This window comes from Brassica oleracea, chromosome C2, assembly GCF_000695525.1.
Source record: "Brassica oleracea var. oleracea cultivar TO1000 chromosome C2, BOL, whole genome shotgun sequence".
Lineage (NCBI taxonomy): Eukaryota > Viridiplantae > Streptophyta > Magnoliopsida > Brassicales > Brassicaceae > Brassica > Brassica oleracea.
Window position 1 is genome coordinate 43,983,750 of NC_027749.1, and position 21,947 is coordinate 44,005,696.

Consider the following 21,947-nt stretch of genomic DNA (forward strand, 5'->3'; position numbering starts at 1 on the left):
AACTGTGCAAGGGATCAAGTGTAGGATCCGGTAAGAAATGTCTGTAAGGATCAAGAATGATCCGGAGGTGTCAATAAAGATCAGTAAAGATCTGAGAAAAGCTGATGTCGATCATAAGTGGTCGGGAATGGTTAGGATCAGGGAGTGATCCGAGGAAACAACTGTAAGGATCAAGATTAGATCCATGCGTTCTGAAAAGATTAAGTTCCTAGTACTCGGAGTTAGGCCATGCTAAGGAACACTGGAGTGCGAGAATCAAACAGTCAAGTTCGGATTGGACTGAGACTGGTTGGAACTGAGTTCTGGAAGGACTAAAAAATGAGTCAATAAGTGACTGTGATTGGTTAAGGTTTAAGCTGGAAAAACTTAACTAAGATAGTGAGTTAACACTTCGAGAATTAAGGTAAACTGGTCAGACACTGTTGGGAGTCTAGCGTTCCCGCCAAAGTGTGTGTCCAAACTCCAAGAGATTGCTCGGAAGTAAGGACTACTATGCTTAGTGAGTTGGTGCAGTGAACCGAGTCTGTTGAGATTTAAAAAAAAAATGGTAAAGAGACCGGATCGAATAATTGATATCTGAGATCAACTCCAAGCGTGATTGTGATCAGGAAGTCTGGGACACAGTAATGGTCGAGTGACCGAAAGCCTGAGTATTGTGTCAAGGCATGAGTGCCGTTTGATTGGGATTTATTCCAAGTGGAGGAGACTGTTCTGATTGGATAGAACAAAGTTCTATTGACTACTGAACTCGAGGACGAGTTCATTCCAAGTGGGGGAGACTTGTAACATCCCCATCCCGCAGTCTGAACTGGATCAGTCCAAGGCCGGACTGATCAGACGGGACAGACATGTTGGACATGTCATCTGGATAGTATTGGTCCGGTTAAGATGATAATGTCTGTCCGAACATAGTAGATGAGCTAGTCGGACTAAGCTGGACGGATTCAGACAAGACAGCTGGACTTGTCATCTGAGATCAGTTAGTCAATGTGTGGACTGACTGGTATATGTTCTGACAGGAACATATACTGAGCTGAACATGAACTGATTAGCCAAGGAAAATGGCTGGAACGGTTACTAAGTAGTTACCAGAACAGTTACAAGACGGTTCAGGGTGGTTCCTGGACTGCTTAACTGATTGGGACGGTTTACGGACAGTTGAGTTCTGAAACTGCTAAGGTGGTTATAGAGAATTTGGAACTACCGAGAGTTACTGGGAAACCGTCAAGGACGGTTATGTACTGATAGGAAACCGTCAAAGGCAGTTGGCCGAGAGAAAGTAACTGCCGAGGGCAGTTACAGGCTGGGATTGGGCGCGGAGCGGTTAGGTTGGTGGAGAAACCGCCCATCTGTTTACCTTAAGTGGGATTTCGCGGATCAGAGAGAGGGACACGGGTTCCTGGACAAAACGACAGAAAACACAGAAAGAAACGAGAGAGAAACCGTCTAGGACGGTTACGGACTGGAAGGGATGCGGGGGCGGTTATGGAACTAGCGGGGGCGGTTATGGAACTGGCGGTTGGGGAGAAAACCGCCCAAAACATTCCTTTTATGGGGACACTTCTTCCACGCGGGTGGGGAGACATAAATAAAAAAGGGAAATACAGAGAGGAATGGAGAGGGATGGAGTTACCGGAGAAGGGCCGATCGGGTCCTAATCCGACTGTCCGGCTGTAGAGCGATGGTGCGTGCGGCGTGGTCTGAGTAGTTGAAGGCAAGCCGGGTATAGAACGATGGAACGACATGGGTTACTGGGATATACGGCGGTTACTGTCCGGGGGACCATGCGCAAGCCACAGAAAAGAGTCTGCCGGCTTAGTCGGTGCAGACTGGAGCCGTGTACTGGTTGTTCGGGTGGCATACATGAAGACCGCCGGTTTAATCTGTAATGACACTACCGTGTACTGATGGATCGCGACGCATACTAGAGCCTGTGGTGGTTAAGATCAAGAGGCAGTGGTCGCGGGCCTAGAGACAACGTATCTGTTGGGTTCGATGTCCTGATCTGATCAATCCCGATCGGATACTGTGTACGGACTGGGTGAGAACCCTGTGCGACAGCATATGCTATCAGTCCGCTCGGACCAACTGAAGGCATGAGAGAATGGATACAATTTACCGTGTATACTGGGATTTGGGCGGTCCGGGCCTAGGAGTATTCCGATACTGAAGAGATCCGTTTGACCGGATTGTGGGAGGCGATCCGTACTGGCGACATACTGAAAGGGATAGACTGATGAGGCTTGGTCGGCTGTTTCCGTAGACGGCTTGATAGTATCTGATGGGAGGCGTCTGTACTAACGATGCGGATCAGACACAAGCCGTCTCTCTTTGTTTACTTGGGTCACGTGGGGATGGTTGGCTGAGTGACTAAGGAAGAAGGGGATTCGGTTAAGTATCTGATCGAGCTGGCTGGGTATGACGGATGGGAAGCAGGAAGACAACAATGAAGGAGTGTATGGATGGATTATCAGATAACAAAGTACAGAGGCAGTAGGTACATGTTCATTATGCTGCGATTACTAGTAGACTGCTAAGTTGCTGGATTAGACTTAGCGAACCTTGTGTACTGAACTGAACCTCTTAGAGGAAAATTGCATAATAATCCTAAGTTAAGAGAATAAATTCGGATAGGGCCAGTTTGGTCGAGGTAAGCGAACTAAGGACGTACCGGCGTTAAGGGAAACCGGGTCGGGCCTTACAGAAAGCCCAAAAGAAGACAGGAGGAGGAGTTGTAAAAGAGGCGTCCCGATGAGATGTCTTTGTCTAAGCGCCGCCGCCGCATCGATGCTCACAAACAAAACGAGAGAGAGAGAGAGAGAGATGGATGATTCCTGAGGATTAGAAAAGGCTTGTTCATTGCCTGAGTCTGAGGTAATATGTATGTATGTATGTATATTTGTATTATTATTATTATTAGATTTGATGTTTCGATTCTGTTTAAATTCAAAAAAGGAAATCTTACTTAAACGGAGAGGAAATTTTCTCTTTTTTTTTTTTTTGTGTTTCCAGATTCCTTAGCTGCCTGTATCTATATATATATATCAGATCTGTTGATCAAATTCAATAAAATTTAGAGACGACGAGGACGAGAAGGATGTTTCCGTTCAAAACAAGAACACTGAAAAGGCATCGCGAAGAGTTGCAATTGCTTCCGGACGATGTTGTAGAGCTGATACTCGAGAGGCTTCCGGTGAAATCTCTGCTGAGATTCAGGACCGTGTCCAAGAAGCTGAAATCTGCAATCGATTGCCGACGTTTCCAGGAAAGACAACAATTGATCCAGATGTCTCGAAGCGGTCCACATGTCCTTTTCGTGTCCCTTAACTGTTATGATGATGATGGTCGTCTCAGCAAGAGAGAAGAGGATCGAAGCTTTGTGTTTGGATCAACAACATCAACTGCTTATACGTTCAGGGTGCCTATTGCAATTCTGGACAAGCACAAGTTACTACTCCAAGGTCGTGATTATCCTGATGCCATCGTCACACTTGATCTCCGTACCAACTCCTATGATTTACTTTTCAAACCTACCTATTCCATTGTTTCTTTTTATTATTTCGAATCTTTGTTTTCCGCTTAATTTTATTTGATAGTCTTGTTTTTCCTTTTTTTTTTTTTTTTTTTTTTTTTTTGTAATTTTCACATTTTTTTTAATTTTTTTTTTAACACTGAAATCAAAACATAACATTCATTGTTTGGTTCAATCACAGGAGAACGAAAGAAAAACGGAGCACAAAGCTCAGATAAAGCATAAAAGATAAAATTTGAAATAAAATGCTAGTAAGCACCATAGTGGAACACCATAACCCAAAAGGAGACGAATCAATGCTCTTATTGGAAACGTGGTGCCAAAGGAAAGCTGTGGTATCAACCTCTAGCTTCACGAGATACCAAAGAGTGGAGCCAGGCTGGACCTTGTGAAGCTATGTATGATTGGTACTGGTGGCCCGTTGTAACCGACCCTGCAATCATGTTCGCTGCTACATTACGCTCATCAGCTGCATGATCAAGACTCCAGTAGTTCCTTTATGCCTTTATGCCTTTATGCATATTTTTAGTAGTTCCTTTATGCCTTTATGCATATCCTCCATCATTCTAGTGTCCAAAAATCTGGAAATTAGTTATTGTATCTTTCACGGCTAATATTTTTTTTGAGAAAGAGCTTTCTATTAAAAATTCAAAAGTTTGATACAAATGATTCACACTTGTGACCAAAGAGATTTAGATTGCAAAATAGTAAGAGAATCAGAAGACACTGATTGCAAAGGAAATAACATTGCAGAATAGTTGAAGAAGGTTGATGAAGGCAATGATGATGATTCTAATGTTTAGGACCACGACCATGTCCCCGTTTACCTCTTCCTCCCACCAATGTCCATTCAAACTTTGTACCTTTAAGAGATGGTTTAATGAGTCTACCTCCCCGAGTTCTATGGATCAAGTCGTCATCTGAAGTAAAAGAAGCACTGGCTGTACCAGGTCCTGTTACAAAAATTGGTGGAGAGGAAGCAAATACTTTATCCAGAGGTAAGTTTACAGCATGGGAGGATGAGACAGAGACAATGTCGTTGACAGAGGCAATCTCAGCCGCTTCCTTAGACGAGTCAATCTCATTTGTCGGATCCGACACTTCTAAACCCGCAGTAACATCCAATTTGTTTCTATCACATCTTGGATCAGTTGTGTTTACCGAAGACAACACTAAGCACATGTTGTTATCTTCATCAATAAGAGTAGCAGACTCAGTACCTTGCTTAGGAGTGGTTGGAGATTTATTTAAGTCTTGTTCATCACCAGAAGGAGGGAAAGTAGCAGTCTCAGTTGATGTCTTAGTGTTTGTAAGAGCAGTAACTGAATGAAGGTCAAGTTGAGCAAATGTGATGTCCGCCAGTTGGTTGGTATCGGCCTCAGATGTAACCTTAGGTGGACTTTGCTCTATTGCCAACGAAGGTGGAAGTGCAAGGTAGGTAGTAGTAGCAGTGGAGAAAGTAGGAATAAGAACCATTGATGCAGTATTTTGAAGCAAAGCTGAATGAGTAGAAGTGGCATCAACCTCTTTACTTGTAGCTAAGACTTCTGAGACAATAACTTGGGTGTTCTTTGGAGCATTAGTTGCAACCTTTGTTGATTTCACTCCTAAGAAACGATTAGCTTTATGTCCCAACTGTCCACAAGTTGTGCAGCTAGAGGGAAGCCAAGAGTAAACGATGTCAACCAAACTTATGGTTCCTTCTTTGTCCTGTAAAGCCACACGCTTAGGGAACAGCCTGTCTAGCTTTACCTCAACTAAGATTTTTGCTTCTCCAATAGATGTTGGATCTAACCAAGGCTTGCTAGTCAACATTGGTTCCCCGATGCCTGAAGCAATCCAATCAATGCCCTCCATGGAATATGGCTGGAAAGGGATGTTCTTAAGGTCAACCAGATTAGAATTGTCTTGATTTCGGGGAGAGAGATTGTTTCTGAAGGGTTCCAAGCAGAAACAAACATTAAGCAGTCGTCCACATACCAGATTCCGCGCGAAATAACCCAATTCCTAGTCGACTCGTCGGGTATGTGGAACAGATAAGAAGATTCACCAAGCTGTTTAGTAAAAATCTTACACTTTTTACCCCAAATTCGGGTAGTCATTCCATGGATTAACCCTCCAGGCGGTGATGAACAGTTCTTGAACTGACCAACAATGAATTCACGTTGATGATCTAATCCTTTCAGAAGAACAGATGGCGGAATGCATACCATTGGATGCCGTCTTCAAGTAGGTGGGGGTAGTGATCCTGTGGAGATTGCATTTTGATCGCATCTTCGCTGCCCATGGATACTCGCTTGAGATAGCATGGAGATCATCTCCTACTGCAGAGGATGGTGACGACGAATCTTCCAAGTTTGCAGCCTGAGAGGAAGAGATGCGAGCCCTTTGCTTACGAGAGATGTTGTTTACCGGCAGAGCCTTTCACAACTAATATTACCATTGTAACATGTGTTCCGTGTTCGTTCACTCAATTCTGTCACAACTTTTATTTTCATAATGATGTTGTAAATTACTAGTCTCTTAGATTTCATCAGAATCTAAATTCCCAAAGCACACGTTAACAAAATATCTCATTTTCATCCATAAGAAGAAAATCGTCCGACATTTTCTAAACAGAAAAAAGTAACCACTCATATTGCAACAGATATTTTCTAAGCACAAATTATTATTTTCAAACTTTTTTTCCGCTAATTTTTTTTATTGTCTTGTTTTCCTTTTATTACTCCTTTATAATTTCAAACTCTTTATATTTTATGCTTTAGTTAGTTCAATATGATTTATGCATATCTACCATCATTCCAATGTGCTCATGTCCAAAACCTGGAGCTTTTAGGTGAGTTACCTTTTGTATCCTTCACAACTAAAAATGAATCACCTTTAGGAAGCTCGTTCCTTTAGTAGGCCTACCTCATAAGTTACCTGGAGCTTTTAGGTGAGTTACCTTTTGTATCCTTCACAAACCCATATGACTCCATTCCAAGACGCATGGTTCAATCTTTTTCAACAGCAAACAAACATAAACCTATGAAGCATCGAGCTTTTTCTAGGGAAGAGAGAAAACAAAACTCACGATGTTGTTGAGATAATAATTGTATGTAGACAAAGCCTCTTTCACTGAGGATTCAATACTCATCGTCCTAGCTTTCTTAAGCAATTGTTCAGCCCCAGTCTCTGCTACTACACAAGTTTCCAACGCCCTCGGTTATACTCCTATAAAATTGCGTCTCAAACCATATAATGCTTACGAGCGATGTGTAATATGTTTTATAACCTTAATGAGGCAAAGCAAACATTAGGTGCTGCGATGTAGTCACTATCACGTTTGCCGTCTCAAGTTCGATCATGGGCAGCACCATCATTTTTCAATAGCTATTGTTTTTGTATCATCAATTACTTAAGAGTAGGCGTTTAGATACCCATTCAAGTTCGGTTCAGATCTATTCAGGTTTAACGATTTTAGCTCTATTCTGATATTTATAAATTTCGGTTCGGGTTCAGATAATCCATTAAAACTATTTTTAAAAAATTAATAATTTATACACTTTAAATTTTTCAAAATCTAAAAATAAAATATAATATTACATATAAAATTTATTAAAGTATGCCAAAATACTTAAACTTAACATATAAATTGGTTTGACTTGAATATTTGGATAGAAAATTAATAGATGTTTCAAGTATTTTTGGTGTTTTGAATATTGTTTAGCTATTTTAGAAATTTACTTCTAGGCAACTTTAAAATATCTTATATATTTTAGATATTTTAACATATTAAATCTAAAAGTAATTAATATATTTAAGTACATAAATATATTTCGAATACATTTAGGTACCCGAAATACTTCGGTTCGGATCGGGCTCAGTTTTGATTATCTAAATACCAAATTTTTTAATCCGTTCGAATATTTAACCAATTTTAATTCGGATACGATTCTACTTTTTCGGAACGGATTCGGTTTAGTTCTTCAGATTCGTGTTTTTGCCCAGCCTATCGATTACTATGATTGGTTTAAAGATTTTATAGTTCGAATTATTTTATAGTTAAACATTTGTTCTAAATTTTGATCTACAAAAATACAAATAGATTTTTTTGTAGCTAAATTATTTTAATTTGTTATTATATATAACTTAATTCATAAATAGTTTTCAACAATATGAGTGATTTATTAAAACGAAAATTATTAACTGGAACGTTTAAATTTGGTTTACTAAACGAATTTACTCGTTGCCCAAACAAAAAGAAAAAATCACTTTATTAGCTTTTCCAAATGTTGAAAATGTAGAAGAACAATGGTTTTGAAAACAAGCGGCCGGAACTTTATACGATTCGTCCACTCGCACACCACTTTCCAAACAAACGCAACTCGTCCCCAACCGCTTATAAACGCCACTTGCCGCGTTCCAACCTCAAAGCTAGAGATGGTGACACTGATCGTAGCCACCACCTACGACCCAGCGTCGATCAACCCCGCGACGGCGCTTCTCGCCATGCCGGGATGGACCACCGGACCAATCTTGCCGCCGGTAAAGTTACGATCCTTCTTCTCCTCCCCCGTTCTTGTCTGAATCCTCTTCTTGTCGGATTCTTGCAGAACATCAAGAGCTTCACCAACCAGCAAACGAGGCTAATTCAGCACGATGTGTCTATAGTGAAGGAAGACGATCTCGATTCACGGTGGGTGGAAGCGACCGGAGAGGTTGTAGATGAAGTCATATTCCTCAGCCGTCACACCGCCGCCTCGAACCGTCCTGCTCTCACCGTTCACCCGATTGGTATGCTAAAAAGATCGAAACTTTCTTTGTGGGTTTGCGCTATTTTTCCTCAATTGTTGGTGGTTGGTTGAAGGAGTGCTTCACTTAAAGGAAGGGGAATCGCCGCCGCACGGAGGAAAGGCGGGGTGGGCGGCGTTGCCGAGCCCTAGGATTGGGCCATGGTTGCGTCTTTTGAAGAAAATGGCTGAAGCTCATAGCTTGGTTCCTGAGTTTGAGGTATTGTTTTGTTTTTTGTTATTTTTATTTTGGAGATTGAAGTGTTAAAGGAGATTGCTTTTTTTATGTGTGGGTGTGTGTAGATAACATTGGAAGGTACTCATCATGGTCCTTTAACTAGTAAGCCAACCATGTTCTTGGAGATTGGTGAGTTTCTTTCTAATTGAAATTGAAATTAGCCATTTCTTGTCTTCAGTTACTTAGCTTGTGTGTGTTCTTTGCTGTGTATATGTAGGTAGTACAGAGGAATACTGGAAGAGACAAGACGCTGCTCAAGTTATTGCTCTTGTAAGTAAATGAATATTCTTGTTGCTTCGTGTGGAATCAAAGACATTTGTGTTTAAAGTTTGCTTCTAACCATTAATATGCATTGTCATCTCTAGTAAACTTGCTTGTCAATATCTAAAACATTGCTTTCATTTAGTATAAACATTGTGTTTTGTGATTCAGTTAATATGGGAAGGGCTTGGGCTTGGAGGTGGTGAAGCTGTGGGGAACTGGAACAGGTAGCTTAATCTTTACATCTCAAAAAGAAAAATGTAGTATCGTTCTCAAGTAATTAGAATCAATTTTGTGGGCAGTGAAACTGGAAAGAGGACGGTTCTTTTAGGGATTGGAGGTGGACACTATGCTCCTCGTCACGTGGATGTAGTTTTGTAAGTTGTAAAGAACTCTTGAGTGTAAGTATTTTCTCCGGCTGATTCTTGGTTTGTTGTGTTCATCAGGAAAGATGATATATGGGTAGGCCATTTGCTTTCTGGATACTCATTGCCAATGGAAGAAGCAAAGCCTGGAGAGAATCACATTGGTGGAACTTGGAGACAATCAATCCAAGCAGCTTTTGAAGCTACTAAAGCATCATTCCCAGGAGGCGAGATCTTGGCTCATCTTGATCAAAAGTAATGTCCAAAATCATTCTCCTCTGTATATTTGTGTTCCTCTCGCGTGGATTACAAGTAAATGGTTGTTTTTTGGGGGTTACAGGAGCTTCAAAGGATGGCAAAAGAAGGCGATTACAGAGTTCTTGGCAGAACAGAACATCAATGTCGGGAGGCCAAACGATTTCACATGAATCCATCATTTGATGGGTTTAGATTATTTTCAAGCGATTGTTACAACTAACTAAGTTATGATTGAGATACATCTATAAGCCTTCTTCATCTTCACTTTCAAAAAAATTAAAGTGGAGAAGATGTGTGATCATATAATTAGTATAGAAATGTTTTTTTTTTACATAAATCATTGAAGTATTAGGCTACAAAAATCATAATGAAATGATCATTTCAAGATGTATGATCCCGATAACTAGTAATAAAAATGTTTGTTTACATAAATCATTTAAGTATTAGGCTATAAAAGTAGAAAACAGAGAATTAAATACTGAACGACACACTTCTGTCAAAACTCTTCATTAATCCTAAAAGCACACGAATCAACACAAAACCAAATTAGGTTTAACGGAAATCAAAAGGATGTCGTTTTGCTAAAATATAAAAATCTGCACCTATAGACTTGTTGATTGTTTGTTTAATGGATCATTAACATAGGAATTATTGTTTCGGAAGTGGGTTAAATCTATTTGAATGATATCTAGACCTATAGACTTGTTGATTGTTTGTTTGAATCTCCGATATTGAACCTTGATCACTTTATATCAATTATTATTGTCTGCGGATCCATCCTTTGCATTTGATTGAATTCTTGCATTTATTTATTGACTGAATTTGAGATCACCTTGTTTATATTTCTAGGATCTTAACTTGTTATAAATCATTCATCTTTTTATTTGCTTAGATTATGAAAGTTTATGTATTCTTAGGGGGTGATTGGTAGTTGATGTAGGTGCTGTCCACAGCCATATTTATTCCTATAGCACCAAATTCAGAGCAAACAAACTTTAAATTTTTTTTGAAACCACAGCTCTTGAAATAACCAACAGCTGTACAAGTGCTCTGCAGATCCAAATATCCAAAGCAATTTTTTAGTGCTTTCCATAAAATTCTGCAGCAATAAAATTTAAAGCCACAGTAAAAAGTATACAGATTTTTTCTAAAACAAAAATTTTAAAGCTACAGTCATTACCAATCACAGTAGATCACAAGTTTTTTTGTGGATTCGATCAGAGCAGGGCTTGATAATTATTGGCCCACAAGCCAAAAAAATTTTTTGGCCATTAAATTTTAAAATTTGCAAAAAATATAAAATATGCATCAATGAAGGTTCGAACCGGAGTGTGAAGAAATATTGGTCGGCTTTACCAGTATATATACATGAAATTTCTGAAATATTTGGCCCCAATAAGTATATTATTGTCGCCGGCCCTAAAACACATGCTTCATTGGCCTCTATTTAGGCACGGCCATGGATTCGATCATAAATTGTTTCATCGATATACAATTCGATTGTGATAGCATGTACATTAGGTTAACTGACTCGTGGTAAAACGCAATAATCAATATATTTTTGATTAACTATTTTTTACAATTTTTATCCAATCAAAATTTAATAAACACAGTTAATTTTTTAAAGTTTACAATTTACCAATCACATTTTACAATTAGACTAAAATATAATAAATAAACCTTTTAAATATCTTTTAAAATCATGGATAATTTTGAAAACGGAAGGAATATATACTAATGACATTGTTCATAGAGGACGACTAAAAAGATATAGTATTTAAACATTAATTGGAGATGAAAACATAGGTCCAATCGTTTATTTTTGTAAAAGAAAAATAACGTAGGTCCAACGGTAGCCAACGAAACATAGCCGTCGATTTAGGTATGAACAGTTAATAACACGCTGTCTCACGCAGATGCGCGCTGAGATCGTACGTACTCAATTAGCTGGACCATATTTATACAAAACACAAGTATGAAACTAGAGATTGGTGCGACTTATAACTCACGTCAATGTCATTTTCATGGATACTACATGAACCACTATTTACGTCAACTAGATAATTAAATCAAAGTAAATATAATAAAAGAGAAAATGACAAATGAAAAATTGCTTCCTAGTGTTTGGAAGCAATATCAGTGCTTAGCAAAACATGAAAAGAAACTGTATGACCTTGTCACAGTTGTACTGTTACTTGCATTTTAATAGAAAACTTTTTTACAAAAAAAAAATTGGATAAGGGATAAAATGCAAACTGCCTCACCCAAACAAATACTCCCTCTGGATTTAAATATAAGATGTTTAAGGTTTTACACACATATTAAGAAACAATAAATATTATTTTAATTATTATTTTTTGATTATATCAATAAAGTTTCACCACTCATAATTTTACTTTTTAATTTATGTTTAAATTTTAAAAACAAATGCATTAATTGTATCTCAAAACATCATATTTTCGTTTACAAAATAAAAATATATAACATCTTACATTAGTATCCGGAGAGAATAGTTGACTTTTCATTTGACTTTTTATTTGTGTCCTTTATAAACGCCGCACATTAAAAAGTCCCCTTTGAAGCGGCTGTTAATTTACGTGGAAAATACATCAAAATCCGATATATTCCCTTTCCATTTCCAGTTTAGTTCAGACACACTAGAAATAAAGTGTATAAAAAGGTTGTACAATTTCTGCTGATGATCTCATGATTGTGCAGAGTGTCCGATTTTCCCAGGAGAGTGACGACATTAGAGACTATTTATTTGTAAGTGCATTTTCCTTGCTTAATTTCTACGTCCAAACATTTCTCGTAAACTGTTACTTATAAAACAAAAACAAATAAAAAGCTTGAATGATTCTATATAGTTTAAAAAATATTTATTTCCGGGAAAACGAATCCACTTGGGGAGAAACAAAAGTATTAGTCCTGGGACGGATCCGGATATCCGGGAAATTTAGGGTATCCGGATCCGGATCCGTCAAAATAATTAAAAATAATTTTTTTAACAAAAAATACTAATTTTTTTAATATAATACATAAATTAAATATTTATAAATATATTTATATATGTTTATAATATTGTAAAAACTAAAATATAATATTATAGGATTAATTCATATATAAATATTAATATATCAAATATAAATATTAATAAAATATAAAAATTTAATGTATTTTAAAAATACGGATCCGGATATCCGGACCTAAAAATTAAGATATCCGGATCCGGATTCGGTTTGCACGGATCCAAGATTTTACTATCCGAATTCGGATCCGGGCACCCCGGATATCCTATTTTCGGAGTGGATCCGGAGCGGATCTCGGATCGAATCCGGATCTCGGATAATAAGTCCCAGGCCTAAGTATTACTATGTTTTCGCCGATATTATCTAATAAACGGTGGCATTAAATGTTTTTTTTTTTCATTTTTCGGGTTTGGTTTGTACTTTAACGGGAAACCAACGGACAGTAAAGAAGAAAGAAAGATTGTCCACTCTTTTGGTGATCTCTCTGACTCTATGTGCTTCAAATTAATTGCAGAGACAGTGATTTTTACTCCTTTTAATAGATACCTTTGAACATACTTTTTATGTATGTTTGATTTCCCAACGGACAGTAAAGAAGTACTTTAACGGGAAACCAACGGACAGTAAAGAAGAAAGAAAGATTGTCCACTCTTTTGGTGATCTCTCTGACTCTATGTGCTTCAAATTAATTGCAGAGACAGTGATTTTTAGTCCTTTTAATAGATACTCCCTCTTTTTCATATTTGTAAGTAGTTTTAGGAAAATTTGTTTGTTTCAAAATATAATTAGTTTTCGTATTTCTAGATAACTTTTACTTTTATTGAATACAGTGTGACCAATCAAATTAAATAAACTTATTTTTTATTGGTTAAACTATATCTAACCTATTTATTATGTAATACTTTTTAAAAACATAATAATTTTCTTAATCTTCGCGTTTTTATATTATGAAACGGAGGGAATACCTTTGAACATATGTATGTTTGAAGATTTTTGTTTTATAATTTTGAACAGCCCAAAGAGTATTTGGCTTTTCTTCTTCTCCAAAGGTTAGATTTTTCTCTTTTTACAAGTGATCTGATATTTTTCTTCTTCAAAACCTATTAGGGTTTTTGATCCATTGTTTGTAATTATTAGTGAAGAAAGTTGCGAGAGAGAGTCTCTCTGTACCTGCTGATCAAGCTTTGCTTTGTAGTTTTTGCTTTCTTCTTCACTGTTTTTGAAAAGATTCCTCTTAAAACTCTTATTCATCATTAGGCTTTTCATTTGGATTCTAGTTATTAGATCTCTATTTATTCCATTAGTTTTTTTATAAGGGTATTAGTTATTTTTGATATTTGGAACTATTTATCTGAGATTTTCAGTTCAAGATTCTACTTCTGTCATGCAAATTCCAATTTTTTATTGCTATTCCTCTGAAGGGGAGTTGAGAAATTGCAGTGTAGCTGTTTTGAACAAATCTTAATATATTAAAACTGAAGTCCAATTAAGAATTAACCATCATTTTACCTCTAATATTACAAGTTCATGCCACTAACCTAAATCATACTCCCTTCGTTTCAAAATAGATGATGTTTTGGAGAAATTAAAATGTTTCAGTACTTGATGTTTTGATATTTTTATATTAATTTTAGTTTTACAGAAAACTGTGTCATCAATGATGTTTTATAGTGGTTTTTATGATTGGTTGAATTAGTTTTACTTTATATTTTTAATGTTACTTTTTAGGAAAAAGAGTATACCTTAATTCTTGTGCATTCACCTAAAACATCAAGTATTTTGAGACAGAGAGAGTAATTAATATCTATAACAAACCATAAGAATCTATTGTAATCAAGAGTCTATCATTATTTTTTGGAAAATCTTAACACAATTGATATATACATTAATGAAAAAAACATCTGGGGAAATCAATTTAATTAAGATATTAGTTTAACATATGGAAACAATATCAATCTAATATAAATCTTCCTTAAACTATTAATATGATATATTATGCATATAATAAAAGCTTTAGTCATTCCGTTTCTCTAAGAGCATCTCCAACCCACTCTTATATTTGCCTCTATATGCTATAATAGAGGAAAATCTACTCCAACCCACCTCTATTTTTTCCGCTATAATAGAGATTGCTATTCTTTCCTCTATATTTAGGAGAAAAAATAGCATTCCTCTATAATAGAAATGTAATTTTTTATTTACAAAATAGTCTTTTAACTTTTGTGATTATAACTAAAATACATGTTTACGAAGAAATACGATTTTTACATATAAATACACAGATTTTTGTTTACATACTAATTTTTAATTTTTATAATTACAAATAAAATAAATAAAAAGATATCTAATTATTTTATGTTTACATACTAATTATTTTATTTTAAAGTCAGACTTTTATTTAATGAATGATATCTAAAGTTTTATATTGATAATTAAACTATTAATTAAAATTTAATTATTAAAAGTTTAACATAATTTTACATATTGATAACATATTAAAATTAAACTTAAATATTGAAACAAATAAATACTTAAATATTAATCAATACAACATGTTGAAACAACTTAATACTCCGATAAATTACTTCCATGTAATAAAATGTTTAATTTAAATAATATTGCAATTTTATGAAAAAAAAAAGTTATAATAAATAGGTTAATTTGCAACATTTATAAGTTAAATGTGTTATTTATAAAATAAAAAGAATCTTTTAAGAATATTTTTTTATAGAGAAAAAAATAGAAAAATACATTGGAGAGAAACTCACGTCTATTATAGAGTTCATCTATTATAGAAGAAAAAATAGAGGAATACATTGGAGATGGTCTAATATTGTCTCCCACATAAATTGTTATCGAAAATCATATTCTTCTATAGCTTAGCAATAGTTTCTTTGATAATTGGCTAATTCTATATATACTGTTTAAACAATTTTGAACAAACGGAATCGCTTTTATATTCTTATCAAACTTATTCCTAACATACAGAAATTAGTTTCCATATTCCACAGTGGGATTTTAAAAATATCAATCATTTGAGTAGAAAATGTATGAGGATTTATATGATTTGTTTAAAACGGAATATTAAGATATACTATTCTTCTTCTAATCTTGCCTTTCAACTTAGACTAGAACTCGATCCGCGCAACCGCGCAGATTTTTGTTTTCATTTATTTTTATATAAATATTTTGTTTTTAATTCTAAATTGGTATATATTATAATATATATTTTTCTATCAATTTTAAAACGTAATAAGTCTACTGTATATTTTTTCATTGAATAGATTGTTTCAAACTTTCACATGTATTTGTATCTTCTTCTATATATATATATATATTTGGATTATTATTTCATTATTAAAATCGTAACTATATATATAAAGATTAGTAAAATATTGTTTTATTGTCATATTCAAATATATTGTAACATTTCACAAATTTAGAAAGATTTTTAAAAAAATAAACTTCTCGCTTCATAGATTTATATTATCGAGTAAATAATTAAATATTTAGTTTTTGTTTAATTTTTAAAATAAACTATATAGTTTAAAAAAATTTTCATTGGTTTAAGGTAGTAAAGATTAATCATTGTTAGATAATATGATTTTTGTTATTTAAAAAAAAATCTTTATAATTTTAAAAGTTAACATCGACAAATATTTAAATATTTAGCATATAGATGTATATTATTACAACATTAAATTATATCTATTTAATTTATACTATCTATAAATCTAATGGATCATCTTAAATCCAATTATTGATAGCCCAATAAAAAAATTTGGTAGGCCTAAAATTTAAATGATAAGATTATATATTAAATGTAACATGACTTTCTAGGAATAGGTCCATTAGGTCTATTTTTAAATAATCACACTTGAATCAAGGTTGTGATTTCTATTTTAATATATAATACTAGATTCTAACCCGCACGGACATTTATAGATATAAAATTTTATATTTTTTGTATATAATAATTTATGATAATATATTGCTGTCATTTTAAAAATAACTTAATAGATGATATATAGTTCTAAATATTAAAATTTAACATATGTTAACAATTTTTTTTTAAAAAATTATTACTTAATTTATGAATATTAATCATTTTAAAAGGTGAATGATATTTTAGTCACTTTAAACGGTAAATGATATTTTATTTATTTATCTTAGTGAAAGTATTTTTCAAAATATATTGGTTTACCAATTCAACATAATTTTAATATGTTTGCACAAAAAACATAATTTTAATATGTAATTCATTAATTACTTCTATTTTAATATATTGTAGAATATACTTATAAAATTTATAAAATTAGCATATAATTTCATTATTTTGTTTATAATAAAAATTTAATTAAAATTAATTTATAATAATATTATACTACTAATTTCAAAATTAATCAGTGCATTAATTAAAAAAAAATTAAATTTTTAAAAAGATTTTGTTAGATTTTTTCTTAACAGATTTTGTTATTCCTAAAACAAAAATTTAAATTTATAGTTAAAATGGATTTTTTATTAATATCCTTATAATTATTTAGAAATGTTATACATTAAATAAACTAATGTAAACAATAAAAAAATTATTTGAATATATGATATAGACTTCTAGTATGACTATTTTGTATTAGATAAAAATTGTACTTATCTTTTAATAGAGAAGATTTTCCGATACATCTATATATACTCTTCCTCCTCATTTTACTTTCTACTCATCCACAATTCACAGAAAGCATACCAACCCTATAAATATGTCTCTTATTAAGGATGTCAAACCTTTTAAGACTGGCTGGTGCGTTCATGTGGAGTTGTACTATCAAAAAGCGAAGCCTTACTACTTCTTTCAAGATCTTCACAGGTTTTCCTTTCCTCTTTCACTCTTCACAAGCTATTTTCAGACACTCATTGCAACTCGGATGAGTTCAGGAACACCACCATTGACCACAAACGACCTTCACTACGTAGCGTAGGACATTAATCGTCCATAGCTGCATCCTAAGACACTAGGGGAAAGGGATTATAGAAAGACGGTAATGAGTGACGTCCATTTGAAAGAAAGATCAAGAGCAATGACCGGTTTCTGAATAGGATAGACCGAGAAATTCTAAGAAACAAACGGAAGGTTGAAGAGTTTGCTAATGAGGCTTATATATGTTGAGAGGAAACTTTTTCAAGAGAATGTAGATAGGAAGTGTAAGCTAGACTACTCTATATCGAGATACGTTCGGTCTTAATTCTTATTTGGTTTGTTTTTCGTGTTTATTCTTTAGTTATTCATAAAAAGAATCAGAAAAAGTTTCGATGACACAATAATATTAACATAAAAATAAAAAAAAACATTAAATACTTTGTTATTATATTATTAATCATTATAACATACATTGAATAGTTAAGACTATCTAAGAAAATAGTATATAATAAAAAACAAAACAATATTCAGTTTTCCATTGTAATCTAATAAAATTTATGTAAAACTATTTATTTATATAAAAGTTAAAACAAAAATACGCAAAGGCGTGCCGGTCAAAATCTAGTAGAAGTTTAAAAGCTTTGTGCATTTTGTCTCTTTTCCTGTTTCAGTGACAATGTAAAGGATTATTAATTCTTTGGTAAATACTTTGTCACACTCATACAACTCTATAATTGACTGCTACAAATCTTATTACAAAGAAAGCTAATTTTGAAACTTTCTTGCTTATTGTTATGGCACTACAGCTTTTATCTAAATGTCTTTTATCTTCATTATCAAAAGGTTGGAAAGTGCTCATGCTAGCTAGTGATTGATTGCATCCTTTTCTGTTTATCATGTGCTTAGACCTCATGATGATTTGTTTTTAGACTTGAGGAAAACAAAGAGAATCTTCCATGTGTGACTGACTATATTTATGTTATGTATCCATAGAATATTTTTCCCCAAAGCTTGGCTTGTTTTTCTGCCACAATCTTCTTGGCCCATTGCTTCGTTGAACAACCCTAAGTCATATGAAGGTTGCTTATGTATCTAACTTTGAGAGAAACAGATAAATAGATTCCATCATGCATCTTGAATAAAGTTTCAATTTTTTTTTCCTTTTGCAACTGCATTGTTTTTTCTCTGATTCTTTTCTATGAATCTACTTGACAATTATTGATATATTTCACCCTTGGACATGCAAGATTGGTTTTGCCACTGGTGCTTGAAGTTGTAGCTCTGGTGTTTTGAAGAAGAAGAACTATTCTCTATTTGCAATCTTTTCTCTCCTATAACAATGAGAGCAGGTAAAAAAACTCTTTAGCTTTCAAATATTTTAGTGATTGATTCGTTAGCTGCTTTCTTCTTTGTAGCTTTAAGATGTTTCTGATGGTCTTTGAATGTTTTGCAAACCAGTAAGTAGATCAAGTGGTTTTTCAATTTTCAGATAATGATCACGCAGTTAAAAACTCAGTAGAGAGTTGCAAAGATGACTCGAAGCCTCATAAATGCCCTGAAGTGAAGTGGGAGTATGCAGAGAACAATAGCAATGCGTGTGAGGTATTCTATGATACTAGAAGCGACGACGAATGGGATAAAGAGGACGATGAAAACCATTCCTGTGGATATTCTAATGAGACTCAAAAGCAACTCCTAGATAACAGTCATGATATTGTTGCTAAAATGAATTCTCTTGAGAAAGTTGATCCAGTGTTTTATATGGACAAAAACGTTACGGCATGTGACTTGCCTGAGATTGTAGTTTGCTACAATGAAAAAACTTATCATGTGGTGAAGGATATATGTGTCGATGATTCGGTGAGGTGTAACTCAGACTCAAACTCAAACCAGTGTTCACCAAATCCTTTAAAAACAAAGTCCTTGAAAGACAGAAACTGTAAGCTTGAGGATTCTGAGCTTCGTAATGATCCTGAGGCAAACCAAGATGTTGAAGAAACTTCAAGAGATGAAGTGGCTACATCGGAGAATGTCTTGAAAGAATCTTTAACTTTGGAAGATGAACAAAAACCACTTAATAACAGCAACAAGAATAATAAACGTGAAGAACAATCTCTACTTCAGCTACAGGTAATTTACATATCATCAATCTAATACCATCAAACAAAAGTTTTGGTTTTTCAACTATATACTTGTGTGACTGCAGGAGAAGGGTACAAGAAGCTTAGGCACCCCAGCTCTCAAAACAGAGCTTGAAGAAACAGTGGATCCATAAAAAGCACAGGAGAAGTTTTCCTCTGTTTCTACAAAAACCTCTCAAGGCCTATATGGAGAGACGAGTTTCTCAGCAGCAGAGCCAGTTTCAGGTCATATAACATACTCAGGACAAATTGTATTCTCTGGAAGCCTATCAGTTCGTTCTGATGCAAGCACAACGAGTGGAAGATCATTTGCTTTTCCAGTGTATTGTTTTTGGCTCATCTTAGCACTTTGTGAGACACAAAAAGAGAGACATATCTGAGTTTTTTGTTATTTTATTTGCAGTTTGCAGTCAGAATGGAACAGTAGTAGTCCTGTAAGAATGGCGAAAGCGAACAAGAAAAGACAAAAAGGATGGAGAGACATTCTTATGTGTTGTAGATTCTCTTGATCAAGAAAAGCTTTTCACTTTGAAGCACAGAGGAAGAAAGTTTTATAAAATTTTATACTATTATTTTTCTTTTTTTTGGTGATTTATAGTGCAGTGGTGTGTGTAATTTTGGGTTAACAGTTAGAAATTTTTCATTCAAATGCATCATGTATGTACATGCTTTTGGTTTAGCTTTGGTGATTATTAAAAAAAAGGTTATATTACAGTCAGTTTTGAAGTTTATCATTTTTTTTTGGTTAGAGTTTCCAGGTTTCCACATTTCAGTGGCCTTTGTCAAGCGTATCAGCGACTTGGGTCAATCTATTTTCCATGCTACCAAGGTAAGTGTCTCGATTCTCAGCAATTCCAAGACCGTTGTCTCGCTCTGTTGTTGCTATTCCGTTGACCAAAGTGATGATATATACCAATTTGCCTTCATGTTTTGAAAATACAATTAAGTTATCTTTAGTTTAGATATGAAAATGATAGAATGATACTTTAGCTTTTTTATTTGCTTTGAAAATATTGATTTTAGGCTTTATCCAATGTTTTTGTTTTAAAATTAAAAAAAAAAACTAAAATGTAAAATGAGTAGTAAAACATTTATCTAAATACAAAATCAAAACAAAAAGTATATAAAAGATATTTACTATTTTTAATATTTATTGAAAGTTCAAAAACAGTCTTTTACATATGGAGGAAATATATTTTCTAGTCTTTATCTTGTTTTAACATTTTGTGCTTGGAAATGATTTTGTTATAGATAACTGTTAGAAATATTATTAATCCTCAACAAACAAATCTGTAACGTATCATGATTATTTAGCGAAATTTTAATCAACACAATCGTCTTGACATAGTAGCCATTACGTATTCTTGGGATTTGCTTGAATTTGAGTTATTGGTTATTTCACAGAATTTGAATTAGTAGTTTTTTTCTCGTTGGTCAGATTATTGAATATGTTATGATACTTGCACGAGGTTGATGATTATGATTAGAAATGTCACGATGGAAAATGCATATCTAATCATGATATAGAGTAATATTATAAAAAACAAGCTTAACTTTGTAGTTATACTGGTCATGCTAGCTAGCTCATTGTTAATCCCAAAAATCCAAAACACAAATTAACAAGTTTTACGCGATCTGTTCTAGTGATGACATATTTTAGTCCTATCCAAAAAATCAGAGCTAATCTGATAGGAGTATTGATTTGTTTATTTTTGAAATTATAAAAAGTGATCCGGTACGGACGAGGCTAAATTGGTTTACAATTGTATTTATTGATATTGACTAGTGTTTTGAGTTGGAACGCTTTCAAAACGTGATAATTAAGATGAATGATGCTACCAAAAGTGTTTGTAACAAACTAGAAAGTGATGTTCTCATCTTCACCCCATTTGGATCGAGCTTTTAAGTAAGTAACTTTGGCGTGAATGTGTGAGAAAGAGCAAAGGGATTAGGCAAAAATGATGGGATACTCTCAACAACTTTGTTTATACCTACTCTCAAAGTTTAAACCATATTATGATTTACATATTTTAATTTTTGAAGCATTAACTAATTGTATAAACACTTGTTTTCAAACGTCTTATTTTGTCTTTATCAATCCAGAGCCCCATGTTTGATTAGCAGAATATTAATGAGTATGTTTATTGCTGTTGAAAAAAAACATTTTTTCAAACAACATATATACACTGTGTTACATTGATTTAATATTGTTAAGTTTCATAATCTAACGATTCATAGCAATTGGCGATGACCACTTAAATATCCTAAAAAAAATGATTGCGATGGTTATCTAGCATTTTAATAGGATGTGCTCGTGGTCTGAGCGTCGACATATTAGAATACATGAAGATAATTTATTTTAAATGAATAATGAAGGGTTCTAAGCGATAATTCTTTTTTTTTTTTTTTTGGAACACTAAGCGATAATTCACTATTGCT

The 21,947-nt window shown here is 33.9% G+C and overlaps 3 protein-coding genes across 3 annotated transcripts; 2 read left to right on the forward strand and 1 right to left on the reverse strand.

Annotated features, from left to right (window-relative positions):
- Positions 1-4,324: 4,324 nt before the first annotated feature.
- Positions 4,325-5,389, reverse strand: LOC106324330. The gene has a single exon (XM_013762317.1). The coding sequence runs from the start codon at positions 5,387-5,389 to the stop codon at positions 4,325-4,327; it is 1,065 nt and encodes a 354-aa protein (XP_013617771.1).
- A 2,409-nt stretch (positions 5,390-7,798) lies between these two features.
- LOC106324760 (D-aminoacyl-tRNA deacylase) lies at positions 7,799-9,755 on the forward strand. Its single transcript, XM_013762734.1, has 9 exons — positions 7,799-8,059; positions 8,128-8,308; positions 8,382-8,524; positions 8,608-8,671; positions 8,760-8,812; positions 8,975-9,030; positions 9,106-9,180; positions 9,250-9,423; positions 9,509-9,755. Exons 1-9 carry the CDS (start codon positions 7,826-7,828, stop codon positions 9,594-9,596), a joined length of 1,068 nt encoding a protein of 355 aa, XP_013618188.1. The 5' UTR covers positions 7,799-7,825; the 3' UTR covers positions 9,597-9,755.
- Positions 9,756-19,092: 9,337 nt separating this feature from the next.
- On the forward strand, positions 19,093-19,642 carry LOC106324331. The gene is made up of 2 exons (XM_013762318.1): positions 19,093-19,497; positions 19,574-19,642. Exons 1-2 carry the CDS (start codon positions 19,093-19,095, stop codon positions 19,640-19,642), a joined length of 474 nt encoding a protein of 157 aa, XP_013617772.1.
- The last annotated feature ends 2,305 nt before the right edge of the window (positions 19,643-21,947 follow it).